The 21432-nt window shown below is 46.7% G+C and overlaps 1 protein-coding gene and 1 pseudogene across 5 annotated transcripts in view; both read left to right on the top strand.

The window, feature by feature from the left end:
* SPECC1 (sperm antigen with calponin homology and coiled-coil domains 1) overlaps nt 1-21432 on the top strand; it is a 338358-nt gene that overhangs the window by 310354 nt on the left and 6572 nt on the right. For all 5 annotated transcript variants that reach the window (XM_070061462.1, XM_008270674.4, XM_008270675.4 and 2 more), the window contains 2 exons: nt 1109-1225; nt 13410-13469. In XM_070061462.1, coding sequence (XP_069917563.1) covers nt 1109-1225; nt 13410-13469 — 177 coding nt within the window. The remainder of the gene's footprint in view (nt 1-1108; nt 1226-13409; nt 13470-21432) is intronic.
* Nucleotides 3090-3596, top strand: LOC138846227 (HIG1 domain family member 1A, mitochondrial pseudogene; annotated as a pseudogene).

The raw sequence follows: 21432 nt of genomic DNA, 5'->3' as shown, positions 1-21432 counted from the left end.
CCAGGGTGGAAGGAGGGAGGGTAGTCAGTGTCCACTCCACCAGGGGCCAGTGACTCGTCTGCCCGCTTCATCTCTGCCAGCTTTGGGGCCTTCTTGTTTCTCGGGACAGAGTGTTCTGAGGAGGAGGAGGAGACCAAAGAAGCCTCTCTGCCTCTCTGGAGTTCCAGCAACTATGAGAAAACTACAGGAAGGAGCTCTACTCTTGCCTGTCTCTTATCACCACAAAACCCCTCGGAACACAGACCTAAAGCTCAGTCACACTCGAGCTGGGCCCCCACTCCCACGGTCTCTTACAAATCCCCTCTCCCAGACTGTTGTAATGTATTTGAGCGGCTGGTGCGTAGAACCACTTGAACATGAAAGCGCTGCTGAGCCCTGGAACCTGGCGCTGCTCTGGGGACAAGCTTCACGAGCAGAGGGAAGACATCCTTGCCAGGGAAAGCACAGGCCAGGAAAAGCAGGCAGCTGGCAGGCCGGAGGAGCTAACAGGAGCCACCTGGGAGCCTCTCTGAAGGTGGATTGTAGTCTCATTGTTGCTGTGTACCAAGTAGCTACCTGGGGCCCCACCTGTCCTGAAGGAGTCCTTTACCCCATGAAGCCTCGTGACCCCTGCCTGAAAGATGTGCCAGCAGGGGGCTGTTGTGTGGGACAGGGAGGAGAAGGAGGGGGATGGCAGGAGACCGGCCAGTGAGTCTCTAAGACCTTGTTTCATCTTGGTCAGCTTGTCATTTGGGGTTTTACATGTTTTGGTGATGACGCTGGTGACGAATCTTCCTTGACTGTGCTGGGATATACAACACAAACCAGAGGTATTAGTTGGAGAAGATGTCTCAGAGCCTCGAATGACTCTCCCAGGGTCAGGCGTAAAGTCCCTGCTGTCTAGAGCACCGATGTCTTTCTTCCCTCCATGCCACTCTGTGAACGGATTTAGACCACACCACACTGTCTCTGGTGCCAAAATTACATGCGCTCCCAGCACGCTTTGTTCCTACACTGTCTTCCTGAGAGCCAGAGGTGGATATTCATCTTAACACAAGCTCCCTCCTGTTCTGTGACATTGCACAGTTTGGAGATTTATACAGCTTTTTCTTCCCTCCTTCCCGCACAGAACATCGACATCACCAATTTCAGCAGCAGCTGGAGTGACGGCTTGGCCTTCTGCGCCCTACTCCACACCTACCTGCCCGCCCACATCCCCTACCAGGAGCTGAACAGTCAAGAGAAAGTAAGTCACTACCCAGTGGGCCTAGTTCCCCTCTAGAAAATGCCAGGGGGACCCTGATTATGTTGATCCGTCCCAATGTTCCGAGGAGGGGTTTGGGGGTGGGGCCATACGGAGCTGAAACAGAAGTCAGGGCACATGTATCTCCTGGATGTGTGACCACTCTGCAGTGTCCCATCCTGGGAAAATAGTTCTCAGATTCCATTTTCATACTTGTATATACCCCTTGTAGTGTAGAAAGTCCACAGTGAGGACTGGTTGACTGGGACTGCTGAGATGTCCCTATCACCTGCTTTGTAGGGAAAACCCTAATGGGGATCTCCCCATCTTGGTTTCAAGAACCTGGGTCAGCATTTTCCGGTCTAAGAACTAGCAAACAACACCAAAAAAAGACATCCCTGCTCAAAAGAAAAGCTATACATTATATCACATAGCATGTTAACGTAATAAAGATGTCAGGAAGTCCTACATTTAAAAATCTATATGATTTTGTTTAACACGATATATATATATATATATATATATATCTCAGATCTACAGAACCCCTCTTTTGGTGGGGGCAGGAGGTAGTTTTCCAGCCTCCATCAGTAGCATCCTACAGAATCATGACCCACAGAGAGGGCTTTGGGAAACCCTGTGCTGGGTGCACTCATTCACCCAGCGAGCCTTTCTTGCCGAATGTCATGTGCAGTGTGTATAGGTGTGTTCTGTGCCCTCACGATGTAGACAGATGATAAGTGAGCAGGTAAACTTACAACAAGTTCGATTGTGATGTGCTGTGAGAGTGAGTTAATAGATCTCAGATCAGGAGGTTGAGACGGTCTTTCTGAGCAAGCCAGACTCAAGCTGCTCTCTGAAAAACAAATGTGAAAGAGGCAACAATGCAGCGACCTAGGGGGAGCTTTCCAGGGCAAGGGAGCAACTGGAGCAAGGGGACACCTTGGCATTGTCAAGGACTTGGAAGAAGCATTGGCTGGATTCCTGTGAGCAGGGAAGAGTGACCTGTGATGATGCCGGGAGACAGGCTGAGGGGCCAGACCCCATGGAGCTTCCTCCCAGATGGTTCTGTTAGTTTGCATTCTGAGCAAGCACAGTGGGAAACCACTGAAGGATTCTAAACAATGAAGAGACACATTTCAGGTTTTTAAAACAATCTCTCCCAATTTTCCATGGGAAAAAAAAAAGATCATTGGAAGGGGGACAGAAATAAAGAGGAGCTACTATTTAAGAGGCTATTGCATTGGGGCTGGCACTGTGGCATAGCAGGTAAAGCCACTGCCTGTAGTGCCGGCATCCCATATGGGTGCCGGTTTGAGCCCCGGAGGCTCCACTTCCAGTCCAGCTCTCTTCTATGGCCTGGGAAAGCAGTGAAAGATGGCCCAAGTGCTTGGGCCCCTGCACCCGTGTGGGAGACCTGGAGGAAGCTTCTGGCTCCTGGCTTTAGGTCAGTGCAGCTCTTGCTGATGCGGCTATCTGGGGAGTGAACCAGCAGATGGAAGACCTCTCTCTCTCTCTTTCTCTCTCTCTCTAACTCTGCCTTTCAAATAAAGCCAATTAATATTTTTTAAAAAGAGGCTAATGCAGGGGCTGGTGTTCAGAGGCTATTGCAGGTTAAGCAGCTGCCTGAGACACCGGCATCCCATATGAGCCCAGGTTTGAGTGCTGGCTACTCCATTGCCAATCCAGCTCCCTGCAAATTGCCAGTGATTGGGCCCTTGCTACCCACATCGGAGTCCTGGAAGGAATTCCAGGCTCTTGGCTTCAGCCTGGCCTTTGCTAGATAGAAGTAATCTCTCTCTCTCTCTTTCTCTGTGTGTGTGTCTTTCTGTCTGTCTGTCTCTCCCTGTCTTTCTGTGTAACTCTTTTCTGTAAATAAAATAAATCTTTAAAAAGAGAGAGAGGCTATTGAGAAGCTGGTCTGAGTGTGTGGGGAATTTGTCTCAGTCGGAAGAGTCTTAAAGCAACCAATATGTCAACCAATACAAATGTTTCTCTTTCTTCATGTGATGAAAATCAGGAATCCAAACTTACTCGAAAAGCTAAAGAGGCCCCACTTGTCCCCGTTGGAATGGCAGATTTACAGCAGCTGTGCAGGTGGATTATACAAACTGAAGAGCAGGGGAAGTACTAAAATGTCCCCGCACCTGATCCATGTGTGTGTGGCAGCTCCAGGTTTTGTTGTAGGATTGGTGACTCTGAGTATTCCATATATCAGGAATTCTGGACAAAACCTAAACCTTAGAAGAAGAGATGCACTCTTGGCCTTGCTGGAGTTGCTTTCTTTAGTTAGACACCTCATATTGAGGTCACATGTTATGTCAAAAATACATCATTTCAGTGGGTTTAGACAGTAACTCATGGTATTTTGAATACCGGTCTGCTTTCTTGTAGGCTGATTTGCCTGGTGACCAAATTATTAATGACTAGTTCATTAATAGGTCACTCAGGGAAGTCAGATTAATACAGTGTCACATTTTAATGTCCCCATTCTTAAACCCTTGTGATGAAATTAGCCCTAAAGACTACAAGCAGGCCAACCTTGAAGTTACTCCCAGTTTGCTGCAGAATATCACACGCTGTGGGCACTAGGTAGGAGTCCACCTTCCCCAGTTAACTCACTTTGTTCTGCCTGTCTCACAGACTAGTTGACTATTCCAGTTTTTAACTTTTTTTTTTTTTTTTTTTTTTTTTTTTTTTTTTGACAGGCAGAGTGGACAGTGAGAGAGAGAGACAGAGAGAAAGGTCTTCCTTTGCCGTTGGTTCACCCTCCAATGGCCGCCGCGGCCGGCGCGCTGCGGCCGGCACACCGCGCTGATCCGATGGCAGGAGCCAGGAGCCAGGTGCTTTTCCTGGTCTCCCATGGGGTGCAGGGCCCAAGCACCTGGGCCATCCTCCACTGCACTCCCTGGCCACAGCAGAGGGCTGGCCTGGAAGAGGGGCAACCGGGACAGAATCCGGCGCCCCGACCGGGACTAGAACCCGGTGTGCCGGCGCCGCTAGGCGGAGGATTAGCCTAGTGAGCCGCGGCGCCGGCCCAGTTTTTAACTTTTTTTAAAAAGTTCATGGACTAAAACTTGTAAAGTCTCCCAAAACTGAAGTGTGTGTGTGTGTGTGTGTGTGTGTGTAAACGAAAGGTAGCAAGCTTATAAGACAGCTGCAAAAGAGTATTTATTACAGAATCACACTTGTTAATGTAAGGCTATTTTAGTTATGAATTCCAGTTTAGCTCTTTTAGAATTGCAGAATTATATTTTTGCTTCTGTTATACTACAATAATTTCTAAATGCCATCTTGAAATAGAAATATATATTTTAACTGCTAATAGAAAGGTAAATTAATACTTTTAAGATGTGTGAAGTATTTTTTTAATTTCCTGTGTAAGACTCATAAATATTAAATTACCTACAGGGGAAGTAATTAATAGTTTATAAGCAGGGCTGGCGCTGTGGCATAGTGGGCTAAGTTTCCACTGTAGAGCCAGTATCCCATATGGGCACTGGTTCAAGTTCCAGCTGCTCCACTTCTGATCCAGCTCTCTGATATGGCCTAGGAAAGCAGTAGAAGATGCCTCAGGTCCTTAGATCCCTGCACCTGGTGGGAGAACTGGAAGAAGCTCCTTACTCCTGGTTTAGGATTAGACCAGCTCCAGCTGTTGCAACCATTTAGGGAGTGAACCAGCGGATGGAAGACTTTTCTCTCTGTCTCTCCCTCTCTCTATTTATAATTCTACATCTCAAATAAATAAATAAAATCTTTAAAACAAAAAATTTATAAGCAATATAATGTCTGATTGGTCAGACATTACACATAGACTTTTATATACTAAAGAATGCATTATTGCACTTGTGAAATTCTCTTGTCTAACCTGAACTTATATTCCATGGTAATAGCGTGGTCTACATATTGTTATTAAAATAAGTGAACACACATACACACACACACCAAAAAAAGGCAATTGCAGTAGTTAAATAAGAGTGCAGTTTCCTTAACTGGGACTAGAGTGGTAGCAACACACATAGAAAGATGGGCCAAGCCAAAGCTGGGAGCCTACAACCCAATCCAGGTCTCCCATGTGAGTGAAGGGACCCAATTACGTGAGCCATCACCACTGCTTCTCAGTATTTGCATCAGCAGGAAGCTGTAGTCAGGAGCCAGAGACAGACATCAAACCCAAGCATTCCAATATGGCATGTGTCTTAACTGCTAGGCCAAACACCAACTCTAATTTTTTAAGATGTTAGAATTCTCCAGAGAAGCAGAACCAATAGGGTGTGTGTGTGTGTGTGTGTGTGTGTGTGTACAGAAAGAACGAGGGAGTGATTTTATTTTTTAGTTTTTTTTTTTTAAAGGATTTGTTTGAGTGTCAAAGTTACACAGAGAGAGAGAGAGTGTTTCCATCCACTGGTTCACTTCCCAGGTGGACACAATGACCAGGGCTCAGCCAGGCCAAGCCAGGAGCCAGGAGCTTCAGCCAGGTCTCCCACATGGGTGGCAGGGGCCCAAGTACTTGGGCCGTCTTCTGTTGCTTTTCCCGAGCCACCAGCAGAGAGCTGGATCCAGAGCGGAGCAGCCAGGACATGAACCAATGCCTATATGGATGCTGGCATCGCAGGTGGCAGCTTTACCACTTTGCCACAACTGGCCCCAAGAGCTATTGATTTTAAGGAACTAGCTGATGATTATATGAGCTGGGAAGTCCACAATTTGCAGGGTCAGCCAGCAGCTAAAGAATTGATGCTGCATTTGGAGCCTGCAAGTCGTCTGCTGGCAGAGTTCCCTCTTGGTGGAGACCATTCTTTCTGTTCAGACCTTAATCTGATAGGATGAGGTCCACCCACATGGTGGAGGCTCATCTGCTTTACCAAGAGTCTGCTGACTTAAATGCTAATCTCATCTTGGGGCAAGCATTTGTTAACTCACAGCTTGGGGTACCTGCATCCCACATCAGAGCGCCTAGTTCAGGTCCTGCTACTTTACTTCCAATCCAGCTTCCTGCTAATGCACACCCTGGGTGACAGCAGGTGATGGTTCAAGTCCTTTGGTCCCTGCCACCCAAGTAGGAGACCTGGATTGAGTTCTGGGCTCTTGGCTTCTGCCTCACCTAACCCTAGCTATTACAGGCATTTGAAGAGTGAACCAGCAGATGGAAGAAATATCTAAAATAATATTTGGTCAAATACCTGGGTATCATGCCTAGCCTTGTTGACAGATAAAATTAGCCATCACAGAGTGTATGAAAATTTCAAAACACTTTTTTACATGGAGTGCTTTGTTTATAATCTGGGAAGCTAGCTGGACAAGATTATTAAACATTTTTGGGAGAAAAGAGTTGCATTTCAAATCATATTAAGTCTGACATGTCTAAAATATTCAGGTGGTGGTAACAAGCAGGCAATTGCATAGCAAATCTAGAGTACAGATGAGAGGCCAAGGCTAAAAATGTGACCATAGATCTGGGAGTCCTCAGTGGGTCAGTCAGCACTGCCTGGTGGGACTTCCTGAGATGCTGGAAATGTAATATGATAGCCACCAGCCATGGGCTACTGAACACGTGAAAACAGGCAAGCTGGCCAGAGATCTGAACTTTTTATTTTTTTAAAGACTATTTATTTATTTGAAAAAGTTCCAGAGAGGGAGAGACAGAGAGAGAGAGGTCTTCCATCCACTGGTTTACTCCCCAAGCAGCCACTACAGCTAGGGCAGAGCCAAGCTGAAGCCAGGAGTTCCATCCAGGTCTCCCACATGGGTGGCAGGTGCCCAAGCTCTTGGGCCATCCTCCGCTGCTTTCCCAGGCCATCAGCAGGGAGCTGGATCAGAAGTTGGAGCAGCTGTGACATGAATCAGCACCTATATGGGATGTTACCCACTACACCATGATATCAGCCCCGAATGTTCTCTTATAAATAGCCATACATCAGGAGTGGCTGCAGTATTGGTAGAGTTGGTGTTCAGATTTGAGGTCCTGAGGGAAGCTATCTTAACGCTTTTCTGTGCTACAACAAAACATCTGAGGCTGGGCACTTGATAAAGAAAGGTGGGCCGGCACCGTGGCTCACTTGGCTAATCCTCCGCCTGCAGCACCAGCACCCCGGGTTCTAGTCCCGGTTGGGGTGCTGGATTCTGTCCCGGTTGCTCTTCTTCCAGTCCAGCTCTCTGCTGTGGCCCGGGAAGGCAGTGGAGGATGGCCCAGGTGCTTGGGCCCTGCACCCACATGGAAGACCGAGAGGAGGCACCTGGCTCTTGGCTTCGGATTGGCGCAGTGTGCCGGCCATAGCAGCCATTTGAGGGGTGAACCAATGGAAAGGAAGACCTTTCTCACTGTCTAACTCTGCTTGTCAAAAAAAAAAAAAAAAAAAAAAAAAGAGAAGAAGAAGAAAGGTGTACTTAGCTCACAGATTTTGAGGCTGGAAGTCCAAAATTGGGTGGCTCCATCTGCCTGGCTCTGGTGAGGGCCTCCTAGTGGATGCATCAAACTGGCGGGAGTGCGTGCAGAAGAAAGCACATGTAAGGCAGGAAGCCAAGAGAGGCTGAGGGCCCAGGCTCATTCTTTTCTAACTCTTTCTTATGGGAACTAACCAGGGTTCCGCAAGAACCACATTAGTCTCTTCCAGTGATGATGTCCCATAGCCTAATCACCTCCCTCAGATCCTACCTCTTAAAGGTTCCACCACCTCTTAACACCACCACACTGGGACCAAACTTCCTGCACATGGATCTTTGGGGGACACAAAACTGTATCCAAACCACAGCAAACGCCGAGAGAGAAAAGTACCCGGGAACAAATTGGAGGCCTCCAGGGTTTGTTGTCTGGGTGAAGAGAGTGACCCAGCAGAGAGAGCTGGGAAAGAAAGCTGAGGTGTCTGGTGGCACAGCATCTGATGCAGACTTTTACCATAACCATGGCATCTATTCCCTCCTCGCCTTCCCGAATGTTCAGTCTCGGCCTTTCTGATCTGATGTTAGTAAGATAGCTGAGTATGTGGTCGGCACAAAGCAATTCAAAATAATCAGAAATATGTATTTTAACTGCTAAAACAAAGGTAAATTAACACTTTTAAAATGTGTGCAGTATGTTTTTTTCTGTGTAAGACTCCTAAATGTTAAATTACCTATAGTGGAAGTGATTAATAGTTTATGAGCAGGGCTGGCTCTGTGGCATAGTAGGCTAAGCTGCTTCTGCAATGCTGGCATCCCATATGGGCACCAGTTCAAGTCCCAGCTGCTCCACTTCCGATCCAGCTCTCTGCTATGGCCTAGGAAAGCAGTAGAAGATGGCCCAAGTGCTTAGACCTCTGCTCCCGGTGGGAGACCTGGAAGAAGCTCCTGGCTCCTTTGTCTTCCTGAAAATGTTCCATGCAGTCAGCAGATCTGGTTTCTTTGTCCTCAAATTAATATGGATCTGTTGGAAAGTAATGGGCCTAAAAGTGTTAGCTTTCATATTTGAATTGTAAGCTTTGCTTCCTCCTAACCAAAACCGATCTTGCTATGGACACCTGCCTTTCCTGTACCCTGTACCCTGCCTTTCCCGTACCTTACATGTGCAAAACTGTCCAGCGACCTCCTGTAGACATGGAAACATGTGTCAGGACAGGCGGACATCACCATGTCCTCCCTATGGAAGAGGTCCCTACTTCCTACCTGTCAGGTGGAGCTTCTCCTGGACCTATCCTGCTGTAGCAGAGACACTACGTCTGCTATTGAGACACCTCCGGTGGTGATGAAATCAGTCTGTTCCAGAAACCTGGAACGTTTCATTTTTGGCTCTGTTTGGCTTTACAGCCTCCTGGTCAACTGGAGTTGGGTTTGTGTCCTAGCACCCAGAACTCTGCTTGCTGGTTACAGCCTACTCACCACCCCTCTTTCCTAAATGCTCCCGTCCTGGCTGTATTCCAAGTCGAGTGACAGCAGGTGCTGGGACGATGTTCCGTGACTACCTGGGGTGTGATGAGCATGCCGCGGGGTGAGCAAGGCCAGATCTATTACAAGCAGCCGGCGAGGGTTTTCTGAACGATGCGTCAACACAGGTGAATTAACGTGATGTAAAGCAGAGCACGTGTGCAAAACTCACAATGGGAGGAAGCCCTTGAGGAGAGGGGTGGGTAAAAAGCAGGGTAGGTTTTCCTGGAAGAGGCACATTTGAAGTTGGGTTTCAAAGAGAACCAGCTGGTTGACGTGAAACCTTAGACCTCCCTAGGATAAGTGGATCAGCATGTGCAGCCCCTGGGCCAGAGCCTGGTTCTGGTAATTGCCCGGTGATGGGAAATTTTTTGTTTGGAGAGTGTTTTTTGTTGTACATACATCAGAAAGGGCACTTAGGCCTATGTTTGTAAAAAGTCTACTGAAATCAAAATCTAAAACTTGTCTGACCTAGCTCTCAATATCCCACGGAGTTCAGAAATCCTGGGCTATTCCCACCTGGGTGGAGGGAATTAAACCAGGTAACTTTGACAGTGGTTTTGAAGAGAGAGTTTCCGACAAGAGCTAACAAAGATGTTTTCTGTGATAGTGAAGAGATTTACAGTCATTGGGGGAGGGGTGTGTGAATTGGTCCTGGAAGGCTTTGCTGTTACTTTTTTTTTCCGATAAAAAGATGCATTTTCATCTGTCAGCATGTGAAGCTCTCTTATGCTCCCCACAGACCCAGGTTAGAGTGGAGGGTGTTTATGTCAGTCTGAAATGAAATATGTAAACAAGAGGAGAGGGGTCAGCACTGTGGCACAGCAGGTTAAAACCCCAGCCTGCAGCACCGGCATCCCTTGTGGACACCAGTTCGAGTCCCGGCTGTTCCTCTTCCAATCCAGCTCTCTGCTGTGGCCTGGGAAAGCAGTAGAAGATGGCTCAAGGCCTTGGGCCCCTGCACCCATGTGGGAGACCCGGAGGAAGCTCCTGGCTCCTGGCTTTGGATAAGCTCAGCTCTGGCTGTTGCGGTCATTTGGGGAGTGAACCAGCAGAATGAAGACCTCTCTCTCCCTGGAACTACCTCTCTCTGTAACTCTGTCTTTAAAATAAATAAAATATTTTTAAAAAGAAAGAAAAGGAGAGGAGAAATTCTGGAATTGGCATCCTTCTTCTACTAGTTTCAGGTGAGATGTGCACTAGTGTAGCCCCTACTAGCCAGCCAGGTGACAGAGTTGCACAATGGGTTGGGGACTTAGACTGTCCTCGAATCCTAGGGTCCCAGGCCTGCACCTTTCTCCCCTATCCAGGGCAGAGACTGACTGATGCCTCTCACTCCACCCAGCCTATATGGGCAGAGCTGCGGCCAACATTCCCAACACCCCTAGGGCATGCTCCTTCCTGCTCCGTAGTGGTCCTCTGGCCTCTGACAGTGGAAGAGTGTTAGGCTAATGAGGCTTGGTCACTGGTGTCCTGCTGCTGCCAAAGTAAATAAAAGTCATTTTTGTGACCTAAATACCACTGGTCTCAGTCATATTCCATGTTACATCATTCAGAGCATTGTAAGACAATTTTCCAGTATGAACTAGTTTCATTAGAATCATACTAGAGGGTCTTGGGGAAATTCTGTATGAAACGTTTGGTCTAGAAATACCTTCTCCTTCAACTCTACAAGTCATCAAACAAAACACCAAAATAGGGGCCAGTGTGTGGCATAGTGGGTAAAGGTACCGCCTACAGCACCAGTATCCCATGTTGGCACTGGTTCATGCCCTGCCTGCTCCACTTTTGATCCAGTTCCCTGCTAATGGCCTGGGGAAAGCAGCAGAAAATAGCCTCAGTGCTTGGACCCCTGCCACCCACGTGGGACACCTGGATGAAGCTCCTGGCTCCTGGCTTCAGCCTGGCCCAGCCTTGGCCATTGTGGCCATCTAGGCAGTGAACCAGTGGATGGAAGATCTGTCTCTCTGTCTCTCTCCCTCTCTCTTTGTAACTCTGGCTTTCAAATAAAGAAAAAAATCTTTGTAAAAACCAATAAAATATTGTTTAGCCAGACATTCTTGGCAGAGACTTTGGAAACCCTAATACTCTGTGTAGGTAAGGGCATCAGAAAATGGGCAGTATTGCCAAGACTGAAGATTGGTGTGGTGTCCTTTGGCACTACAACTCAAAAACCATAAAAATGTTTGTATCTTGACTTCTGTTAATAGCTAAAAACTGATTTTCAAGCTCCCTTCTTCCTCAAAAACTAACTGTAAACAGGGTTTTTAAAAAGGACAAAAACTTCATTAGCCTTGAAGTAGGAGATTGCTAGCGCCAGTGTGAGCTAAGTTGAAGGAAGTGAGGAGCCAACTCAGCAGAACAAAGCAGTGTTGTGGAAACAAGTGAGAGGTTTCCAGTCCATCCCCATTCATTTCCCTGGATTTCAAGGAAGAGTGCTGGCAGCTTGAGCAAGGTCACCACAGATCAGCAGCTTTCCCAGGCCTCCCCCACAGATGGAAACGCACACAAGCCGCGTCTTGCTGTTCCTGGAGCAGCGAGTTGGCTTCAGCGCCAGGACGAACCCTGTGGTCTTCAGGCTGCAGATGTCCAGGGCAGGGCAGAAGATGAAAACGTCAAGGGGGAAACGAGAAAGCGTACAAAAATGTGTATAAAATCCCAATGTATAAATTTGTAGAACCGTAATGAGGAACATAAAACATGAATATGTAGGCGACAGTTGTCTCAATTATGTTAATGTACCAATTTAAATTTTAATAAATCCTAATGGCTTTGAAATGAATTATGGAGGTGGAGAGGCATGACCAAATAATTCTGAAATTCATCTGGATAAGAGATATCAGAGAATAGGCCGGAAGAGTCTCAGAAAGAAGCTACAACCAGGACTCACTGTGGAGCAGAGCTATTCACATGCAAGGAAAAGCCTTCTCTGTCCAGCCAAACTGCTAACCAAGCCTGATGATAGAAAAGAGAAACAAAAAGTACCTCCCCCATATCCTTGCTTAAAGAAGAAAACCCAAGAATGTACGCTATTGAATCGGGGAGATCCATGCCAAAGCTGATAGGAGGTTCTGGGTGGCCGAAGGATTTCAGTAAATGATACTGTGATTAAGGGCTTGAGGATATAATAAGGAGAAGATGAGACGCTATGCAGAGAGGCTGCAGTCCAAGTATGAGGCAGGTCTTCTTTGTTGGACTACAAGAAGTGATAATCACAAGGAGAAAGAGGCCAGTGAGAAGGAGGCATAAAGCTCTTCTCCTCATCAGAAAAGTCTAAAACAAAAAGAAACTATAGGAAAAGACACACTTCTGAAGAAAGGCAGGGTCCAAATCTGGAGCAAACTGAAGTTGTGTGGTTTCCAGCATTTGGTCGAGTAACAAAGAGGAGAATCCTTTTGAAATAATTTTTTGAGCAGGGCAGGGTCGCGACTTTAGGACGATGGAGAAGGAAAGCTCATCAGGGCTCGCAGCATGTGAATCCTGAGTATTGCTTTCAGCTTTCAGAATCGCCCCAGTGAGACAGCACAGAGGGGCTTAAGTGGGCTTTCCAGAAAAGGAAGAACATGTCCTAGGTTTTAGTAGTTTCAAAGAAAAAAATTTGACAAGGTGAAGAAAAGATGAGGGGAACTTACTCCTTATCAAAGAATGGAGCCAGGAAGTGCTGTCCCTAACTGATGTTATCGAGAGTTACAGACGTAACTGACAGTATTACAGGAAATGAAATCAGCTATGTGACCCCATGAGGGAAAGAGAGAGATGCGTGGTGCCGAAGTCCTCATTTGTCTTGACAGGAAATCAGGAGACAATGCTTCCATTTTACAAATCCAGAAATACTGTGTAAGCATATTTCAGCAATGCAGAGCTGGTAGTCACCAGAAGGAGTCTAAAAACGGCTCTCCTCAGGGCCAGGCTTAGGGGAGAAGGGATAGTTTATCATTCGATTAACTGTGTGCATATGTCATTGTGGTAATTTGGGGGATAGCATCATGGTTAAACAACCTTGTTACACAACAGAGTTTGGAAGTCCTAAGTAAGTCTTGACAAAGTTTAGAAAAGAAAAAAAAGTAACCTAACACAGATTTAACCTTGTCAATCGATGATGTAATTTTGATGGCAACTACAATGTGGTGATGTTTTTTTCTTCCTTAAATGGTGATCATTATTTGCATATTTGACTTACTCGTTTTATAATAGTGGCTAATCTTTGTGGGAATGTCAACTGATGTTTCTTCCTAGCAAAAGCTATTTATTTTCAGTTGGTGATTCCAGTCTCTTTGTCTTTTTAAACTAGAAGAGGAATCTCTTGTTGGCATTCGAAGCAGCCGAGAGTGTGGGCATCAAACCCAGCCTGGTAAGCATGCTATTTTGCACCCTCCTGATACTTTATTCTAAATTATATGAGAAAGAACTAAACAACTTCTTATAGAACATTGGAGTCCATTTGCAAAGGGTCTGTTGCTTGTTTTTCCCGAACCAAAGTTACCCCATTGGTCTGATCATATATGATTTAGAATTTTTTTCCATTAAAGTTTCATCAGGGGCCGGTGCCACAGCTCACCAGGCTAATTCTCCACCTGCAGCACCGGTACCCCAGGTTCTATTCCCGGTTGGGGCGCCGGATTCTGTCCCGGTTGCTCCTCTTCCAGTCCAGCTCTCTGCTGTGGCCCGGGAAGGCAGTGGAGGATGGCCCAGGTCCTTGGGCCCTGTACCCACATGGAAGACCAGGAAGAAGCACCTGGCTCCTGGCTTCAGATCGGCGCAGCGCGCCAGCCGTAGCAGCCATTTGGGGGGTGAACCAACAGAAGGAAGACCTTTTTCTCTGTCTCGCTCTCTCACTAACTCTGCCTGTCAAAAAAAAAAAGTTTCATTATGGATAGTGTTCAGTTCTGGAAACACAGTGGACTGAATTGTCGTTAAAGCCCTCCTGTTCAACTAGAACTATTTGGAAAAATAAATGTGATTTTAAACTATGTCAGTATTCAGGGGCCGGCGTCTGGCCTGACAGTTAAGATGCTGTCTGGGACGCTTACATCCCTATCGGGGTACCTGAGTTCAAAGTCCCAGCTCAGACTCCCAGCTCCATCTTCCTCTAGTGGGTGCCTAGCAGGTCTGAGACTGGATCCCTGCCACTAAGCAGTACAGCTACATCGGGTTTGCAGCTCCCAGCTTTAGTCAGTACAGCTCAGCTCAGCCATTGCAGCCCTGTGGGGGAGTGAATCAGTGGATGGGAGCCCTTTGTCTACCTGTCTTTCCCAAAAGGAGCAAAAAAATAATATAGAGCTGTGCTCTCAAGGAAGGATATGAAGTAGCCCGAAGCCAGAGTCTTTAAAAGAAGTGAAAATCAGAACCATTCAGCATGAACTGAGACTGTGACAGCCTCAGGGGGTGGAAGTGGGGCTGGTGGTGGTGGTATAGGGGTTGTAATGAATGGATATAAAGCTACAGACTTTATTTAATGCCCACACCGGAACAAGAGACAAGGCCCTGAGTTAGAAACAGAAACCCCTGCCATAAAACCAAGGCCTACCACATGCTGCTTCTCTTAGTGAAATCAGAAATTTTTATTTTAAGATTTATTTTATTTATTTGAAAGGCAGAGTTACTGGAGGAAGGGGGGCGGGTAATCTGCTGGTTCATTCCCCAAATGGCCGCAATGGCCAGAGCTGGGCCAAGCCAAAGCCAGTAACCAGAAGCTTCTTCTGGGTCTCCCACGTGGGTGCTGAGGTCTAAGCATCTTCCACTGCTTTCCCAGGTGCATTAGCAGGGAGTTGGATGAGAGGTGGAGCAGCTGGGACTTGAACCAGCACCCATATGGGATGCCAGCAGGCGCTTCAGGTGGTAACTTCACCTGCTACACCACAATACCGGCTTCCAAATCAGAAATTTTTAAAGTTCCACCTGACATCTAGGGTGGTGATCAAAAATTTTGTCCCCACCTTGAATTTTTTGGGAGTGGATGGAGAGAAAAGAAACTCTCTTATAAGAAAAGAAAACAGGTCCAGATGAGGTTTTCAATAGGAATGTATCAAATTCATGCTGCATGAAGTCCTTCACTTGTATCCTGAGGCAGAAAGCTCCTGGGCTGCTAGTGTAATGGCTGCTGAAAAGTGTGTTCTCAATCAGAAAGACAAACCGATCCACTTGAGCTATTCAGCAGATAGCCCGGCGAGAGGATTATCTGCCAGAACTACAGATAATAAATAGGAAGCAGACCTACAAGAAAGACTACTTTTAAAAATTAGAGTCATGGAAAGAGGAATAGAAGCCACTGCCAGTTCCAGCCTCCTGCTAACGCATACCCTGGGGAGCAGCAGTAATGACTCAAGTACTTGGGCCCCTGCCACCCATGTAGGAGACCTGGCCCAGCCCCAGTTGTTATGGGTATTTGGGGAGTGAACCAGTGGATGGCTTTTTCCTGGCTCTTTGCCTGTCCCCTGGTGCGTTTCTCTCTCTCTCTCTCTATCTCTCCCCCACCCCCCCTTTCAAATGAATAAAATACATATTAAAAAAAAAAAAAGAAGATAACCCAGGAGAGAAGTTTCAAAGGCTAGAGTAGACATCTCACAGAAAAGGATCACAAATGGCCAATACACATTGTAAAGGATGTTTATTCTCATCAGTGATCAGAAAACTCTGACTTGAATTAATAGTGAAATACAATTCCATAACCTCAGAGGATATGGGGAATGGGAAAAATGGAAAAGTGAAACTACAACTGTTAGAGAAATCTTGATACTATGAACAGTGTTTCGTGAATAAAATTTGAAGCAGAATGGATGGTTTTCTAAAGGAATATCAATATATCTCTTCAAATATTAAATGCAAATATTATTCCAAAACTTAATAAAAAAGAAATAGAACTTTATTAAAGAAGTGGAATTCATACTTTAAAATGCAGTTACAGGGCTGGCGTTGTGGTGTAGCAGGTAAGGCAGCCACCTGCAGTGCCGACACCCATATGGGTGCTGGTTCGAGGCCTGGCTGCTCCACTTCCAATCCAGCTCTTTGCTATGGCCTGGGAAAGCGGTAGAAGATGGTCCAAGTCCTTGGGCCCCTGCACCCGTATGGGAGATTGGGAAGAAGCTCCTGGCTCCCAGCTTCAGATCCACGCAGCTCCAGCCGTTGCAGCCATTTGGGAAGTGAACCAATGGATGGAAAACCTCTTTCTCTGCCTCTGCCTCTCTGTAACTCTGCCTTTCAAATAAATAAATAAATATTTTTTAAAAAATGCAGTTACAAGGGGCTGGCATGGTGGCATAATGTATAAAGCCACCACCTGCAATGCCAGCATCCAGCTGCTCCACTTCTGATCCAGCTCCCTGCTAATGCGCCTGGGAAAGCAACGAAAGACAGCTCAAGTATTTGGGACTCTTCACCCACATGGGAGACCTGGAAGAAACTACTGGCTTCTGGCTTTGGATCAGCCCAGCTTCGGCCATTGTAGCCATTTGAGGAGAGAACAAGTGGATGAAAGATCTCTCTCTCTCTCTCTCTCTCTCCCTCTCTCTCTCTCTGTAACTGTCTTTCAAATGAATAACTAATTTTTAAAATGTAATTACAAAATCAGCATATGAAAAAGATAGGTATTTGCACATTTATGTAGTTCAATTCACAATAACAAAGATATGCAGTCAACCTAGATGTCTATCAGCTCATGACTGAATAAAAAAATGTGGTATGTGCGTACACAATGGAATATTACTCAGCTATAAAAAGAATGAGGGAGGCTGGCGCCGCAGCTCACTAGGCTAATCCTCCGCCTTGCGGCGCCGGCACACTGGGTTCTAGTCCCGGTCGGGGCGCCGGATTCTGTCCCAGTTGCCCCTCTTCCAGGCCAGCTCTCTGCTGTGGCCAAGGAGTGCAGTGGAGGATGGCCCAAGTACTTGGGCCCTGCACCCCATGGGAGACCAGGAGAAGTACCTGGCTCCTGCCTTCGGATCAGCGCGGTGCGCCGGCCGCGGCGGCCATTGGAAGGTGAACCAACGGCAAAAAGGAAGACCTTTCTCCCTCTCTCTCTCTCTCACTGTCCACTCTGCCTGTCAAAAAAAAAAAAAAAAGAATGAGGGAGAGAGAGAGATCTCCCATCTGCTGATTCACTCCCCAGATGCTCACAACAACCAAGGCTGGGCCAAATTAAAACCAAGACTCTGGGGGCCAGCACTGTGGCCAAGGGGTTAAAGCCCCAGCCTGCAGTGCCAGCATCCCATATGGGCTCTGGTTCCAGTCCTGGCTGCTCCACTTCCAATCCAGCTCCCTGCTAATGCATCTGGGAAAGCAGAGGAGGATGACCCAAGTGCTTGGACCCCTGCACCCACGAGGGAGACCTGGAAAAAGCTCTTGGCTCGTGACTTCAGCCGGCAATACCTAATGGTATTGCTGCCATTTAGAGAGTGAACCGATGGATGGAAGACCTCTCTCTCTCTCTCTGTCTGTAACTCTGCCTTTCAAATAAATAACAATAAATCTTAAGAAAAAAACAGGACTGTGGAGCTTAATCCAGTCCCCCACGAAGGAGATGATGGACTGGATTAGACCATCATCCACTGCCAGCCAGGTATATATCAACAGGAAGCTGGATGGAAAACAGAGCCGAGACTTGAACAAGGCACTCTGATACAGGATGCAGGCATCCCAAGCAGCACACCAAATGCCTGTCCAACACATGATGTTTTTAAAGTACACCCAATCAGAAATAACAGCAGTAATTAATCCGAAGTCTTCAGTCAAGTTTTATGAGATTATGCTGAAAGAACCTTCCCTGATATGTACATATGCAAATGATTATAAGGTGATGGGGTATAGTGTATTAGCAGGGATGAGATCTTTAAAAAGTAAAGTTCTGTGATGTTCCCCAAATTTTAGGAAGTGTTCCTCCTCAGCCACCATGCAGTGATAGGGTTTTGTCCCTCATATTGCAAGGCTAAGCAACTCCTCAGAGAAAGAATTTGGAGAAAGAGATTGTGGCATCACTGTCCCTCCCACACAGTCAGAACATGTGTCCTGCAGGGCTGATGTGTCTGGCTCTCCAGCCGTTGCCCCCTGAGAGAGCCAGCACATCCCCCAGGCAATCATGGCAGACAGATTGGCTTCTTCTTCTTCTTCTTCTTTTTTTTTTTTTTTTTTTTTTTTTTAAAGTCAGAGTTACACAGAGAGAGGAGAGGCACAGAGAGAGAGAGAGAGAGAGAGAGGTCTTCCATCCAATGATTCACTCCCCAAATGGCCCATATGGGTACAGGGGCCCAAGGACTTGGGCCATCTTCCACTGCTTTCCCAGGCCATAGCAGAGAGCTGGATCGGAAGTGGAGCAGCCAGGACTAGAACCAGTGCCCATATGGGATGCCAGCACTGCAGGCCAGGGCATTAACCTGCTGCGCCACAGTGCCAGCCCCAACAAACTAACTTCCTCTAGGCCCCTGCGAGCAGAGGACATCGCTCCTCACTCAGGATTTATTTTTAAGAATTTAAAAGGCAAAAATAACAGAAAGAGAGAGAAATTCAGAGAGAAAGAAAGATCTTCATCCATTGATTCACTTTCCAAATGCCTCCAACAGCAAGGGCCAGGCCAGGCTGACGTCAGGAGACTGGAACTCCATCTGGGTCTCCCATGTGGGTAGCAAGAACCCAAGTACTTGAGCCATCATCTACTGCCTCCCAGGTGCATAAGTGGGATGCTGGATTGGAAGTGCAGAATAGCTGAGACTCAGGTTACTCATATGGGATGCAGGAACCCCAAACAGTAGCTTAACCCACTGATTATTCCATGTATTCAGGAGGTAGACAGAGAAATACAGACGAAGAGTTCCTATCCACTGGTTCACTACAAAAAGCCTGCAACAGCAGGGCTGAGACAAGCCAAAGCCAGGGCCTAGGAACTCAGTCAGGGTCTCCCACATGGGTGGCAGGAACCCAATTACCTGAGCCATCACCTGCTGCCTTCCAGGGTGTGCATCAGCAGGAAGCTGGAATTAGAAGTTGGGAGTTCTCACTTGAACTCAGGCACTCTGAAACAGGATGTGAGTGTCTGAAACGACCTCTTCACCACTAGCTCATCAGCCACCCTACACCTCAGGATTTGAGGATATTTGGCCCACACTGAGCCTACTCTGTACTCTAAATATAAACTTGATAAAGTATATTATAAGGGTTCATTCAGGCTTAATTATGCATACTTTTTTCTTCATCTTTACTGTGTGTCAAGTATCGTTGTGGGCATTTTCACACAAGTCCTGCAAGGTGCGTGCACTTTGTGGTGGGAGGCTGAGGCACATGCAGTTAAATGAAAGGTTTCATGGCTGATAAGTAGCAAAGGCAAGAGCAAAGCCAGGCAGCTGGCTCTCAAGAGTCCCTGCCCTTAACCACACTGTGGCCTTGCTTCTGCAACAGCGTGTCCACCTGCTGGGCTCTTAAAGCACGATTTATTCATAGCACAATGCAGCACATGCCATATTATATTATAATTTATCTGATTATGTGGCTGTTGCTGCCTTCCCTACCCTACCTCTGCAATTTCTTCTTTAACTTGTTTTTTTATTGTGGTCAAACATACATAAGGCCATCATAACAGTGCACAGTGCAGTGGCAATGAGTACATTCACATAGATGTACAGCCATCGCCACCGACATCTCCAGCACCCTTTCCATCTTGCAGAACTGGGACTGTGTACCCAGTAAACTCTTAACTCCCCACTCCCCCTCGAAATCCTTGGTGGCCACATTCTACTTTCTGTCTCTATGAATGTACCTGTTCCAAGTTCCTCAAATAAGTGGCATCACACAGTATTTGTCTTTTCTGAGCCTGGCTCATTTAACTTAGTATAATGTCCTCAAGGCTCATCCATGTTTAGCATGTTAGAATTTCCTTCCTTTTTAAGGCTGAATAGTATCCCACTGGATGTATTTCTTGTGCTTTGCTCATCCATTATCAGACAATTGAGTTGCTTTCACATGTTAGCTGCTATGAATATTCAGTGCTGCCCGGGGCACAGATGTACAAATGCCTTATTTTTATTTTTAACTAAAGGAAAAGAGCTTCAAACAGTGATGGGCAGGAGATATTACTAAATTTGTGCTATTAAATGAATAAAATATAAAACTGTAGCAATTTCTATTACTAATCATAAATTTGTCAACACCAAATATGTTGGGGGAAATTCCTAACCTTTTTTTTTTTAAAAAAAAAGATTTATTTATTTTATTTGAGAGGCAGAGTTTCTTTTTCTTTCTTTCTTTTTTTTTTTTTTTTAAGATTTACTTATTTGTTTGAAAAGCAGAGTTACAAAGAGACTTTCCAAATGGCCACTGGGGCTAGGCCATCCTGAAGCAACTCTGTCCAGGTCACTGATATGGGTGGCAGGGTCCCAAACACTCAAGCCATCCTCCACTGCTTTCCCAGGTGCATTAGCAAGGAGCTTGATCAGAAATGGAGCACCCAGGACACTAACCAATGCCCATACAGGAGAGAGGCAGAGTTTCAGAGAAAGGGAGAGACAGGTTTTCCATCCACTGGTTCACTCCCCAAATGGCCGCAAAGGCCAGAGCTGGGCCTATCTGGAGCCAGGAGCGTCCTCCAGGTCTCCCACGTGAGTGTAGGGCCCAAGCATTAGGGCCATCGTCCACTGCTTTCCCAGCTCCTTAGCAGGGAGCTGGATTGGAAGTGGAGCAGCACAGATTTGAACCAGTTCCCATAAGGGATGCCGGTGCTGCAGCTGGAGGCTTAACCTACTACATCACAGCACCAGCCCCATCTTAGCCTGTTTTCTAATGGAGTTCATTTTCTTCTGGTTGGAGCCTTTTCCTCTTCTTTTGACCTATTCTGTCTTCAGCATCCCATGCTTATCCCATGCTAGCCCATCCCACAGTCACCCACACTGGAGAGTCATTTCCCCGTATCAGAGCCAATGTGCCAATCACAAAGGGTGTTAACCTGTGTGTCTGTCCTTCCTCGGAGTTAACTCTTAAGAACAGACTCGGCTTCCTGTGAACAGCAGAAGCTTCCTTCTTGCCAGAGCTACAGTGCAGACACACATGGCGGGCTGAAAGGAGAGCAGCTGTCCAGGGGTCCTGGGCTCTCAGTGCTCTAGCGCTTGGTCTGGGTGGTGACTGGACCTCATGTTTGCTCTGTAAGAACTCACTGAATTACAAATGTCGAGTTTATATCCTTTTTATAGTTATGTTTCATAACGAGAAGTGTTCAGTAGATGGGGGAGGAGGGACTTTGTGGCACAGCAGGTTGAGTTCTTGCTTCAGGTGCCAGTGTCTCATAAATGAGTGCCTGATTAGAGTCTTGGCTGCCACCTGCCTCTGGTCCAGGTTCC

Source organism: Oryctolagus cuniculus, chromosome 17, assembly GCF_964237555.1.
Source record: "Oryctolagus cuniculus chromosome 17, mOryCun1.1, whole genome shotgun sequence".
Lineage (NCBI taxonomy): Eukaryota > Metazoa > Chordata > Mammalia > Lagomorpha > Leporidae > Oryctolagus > Oryctolagus cuniculus.
The sequence above is the reverse complement of the archived record's forward strand: the minus strand, read 5'-3'. Positions and strand labels throughout refer to the sequence as shown.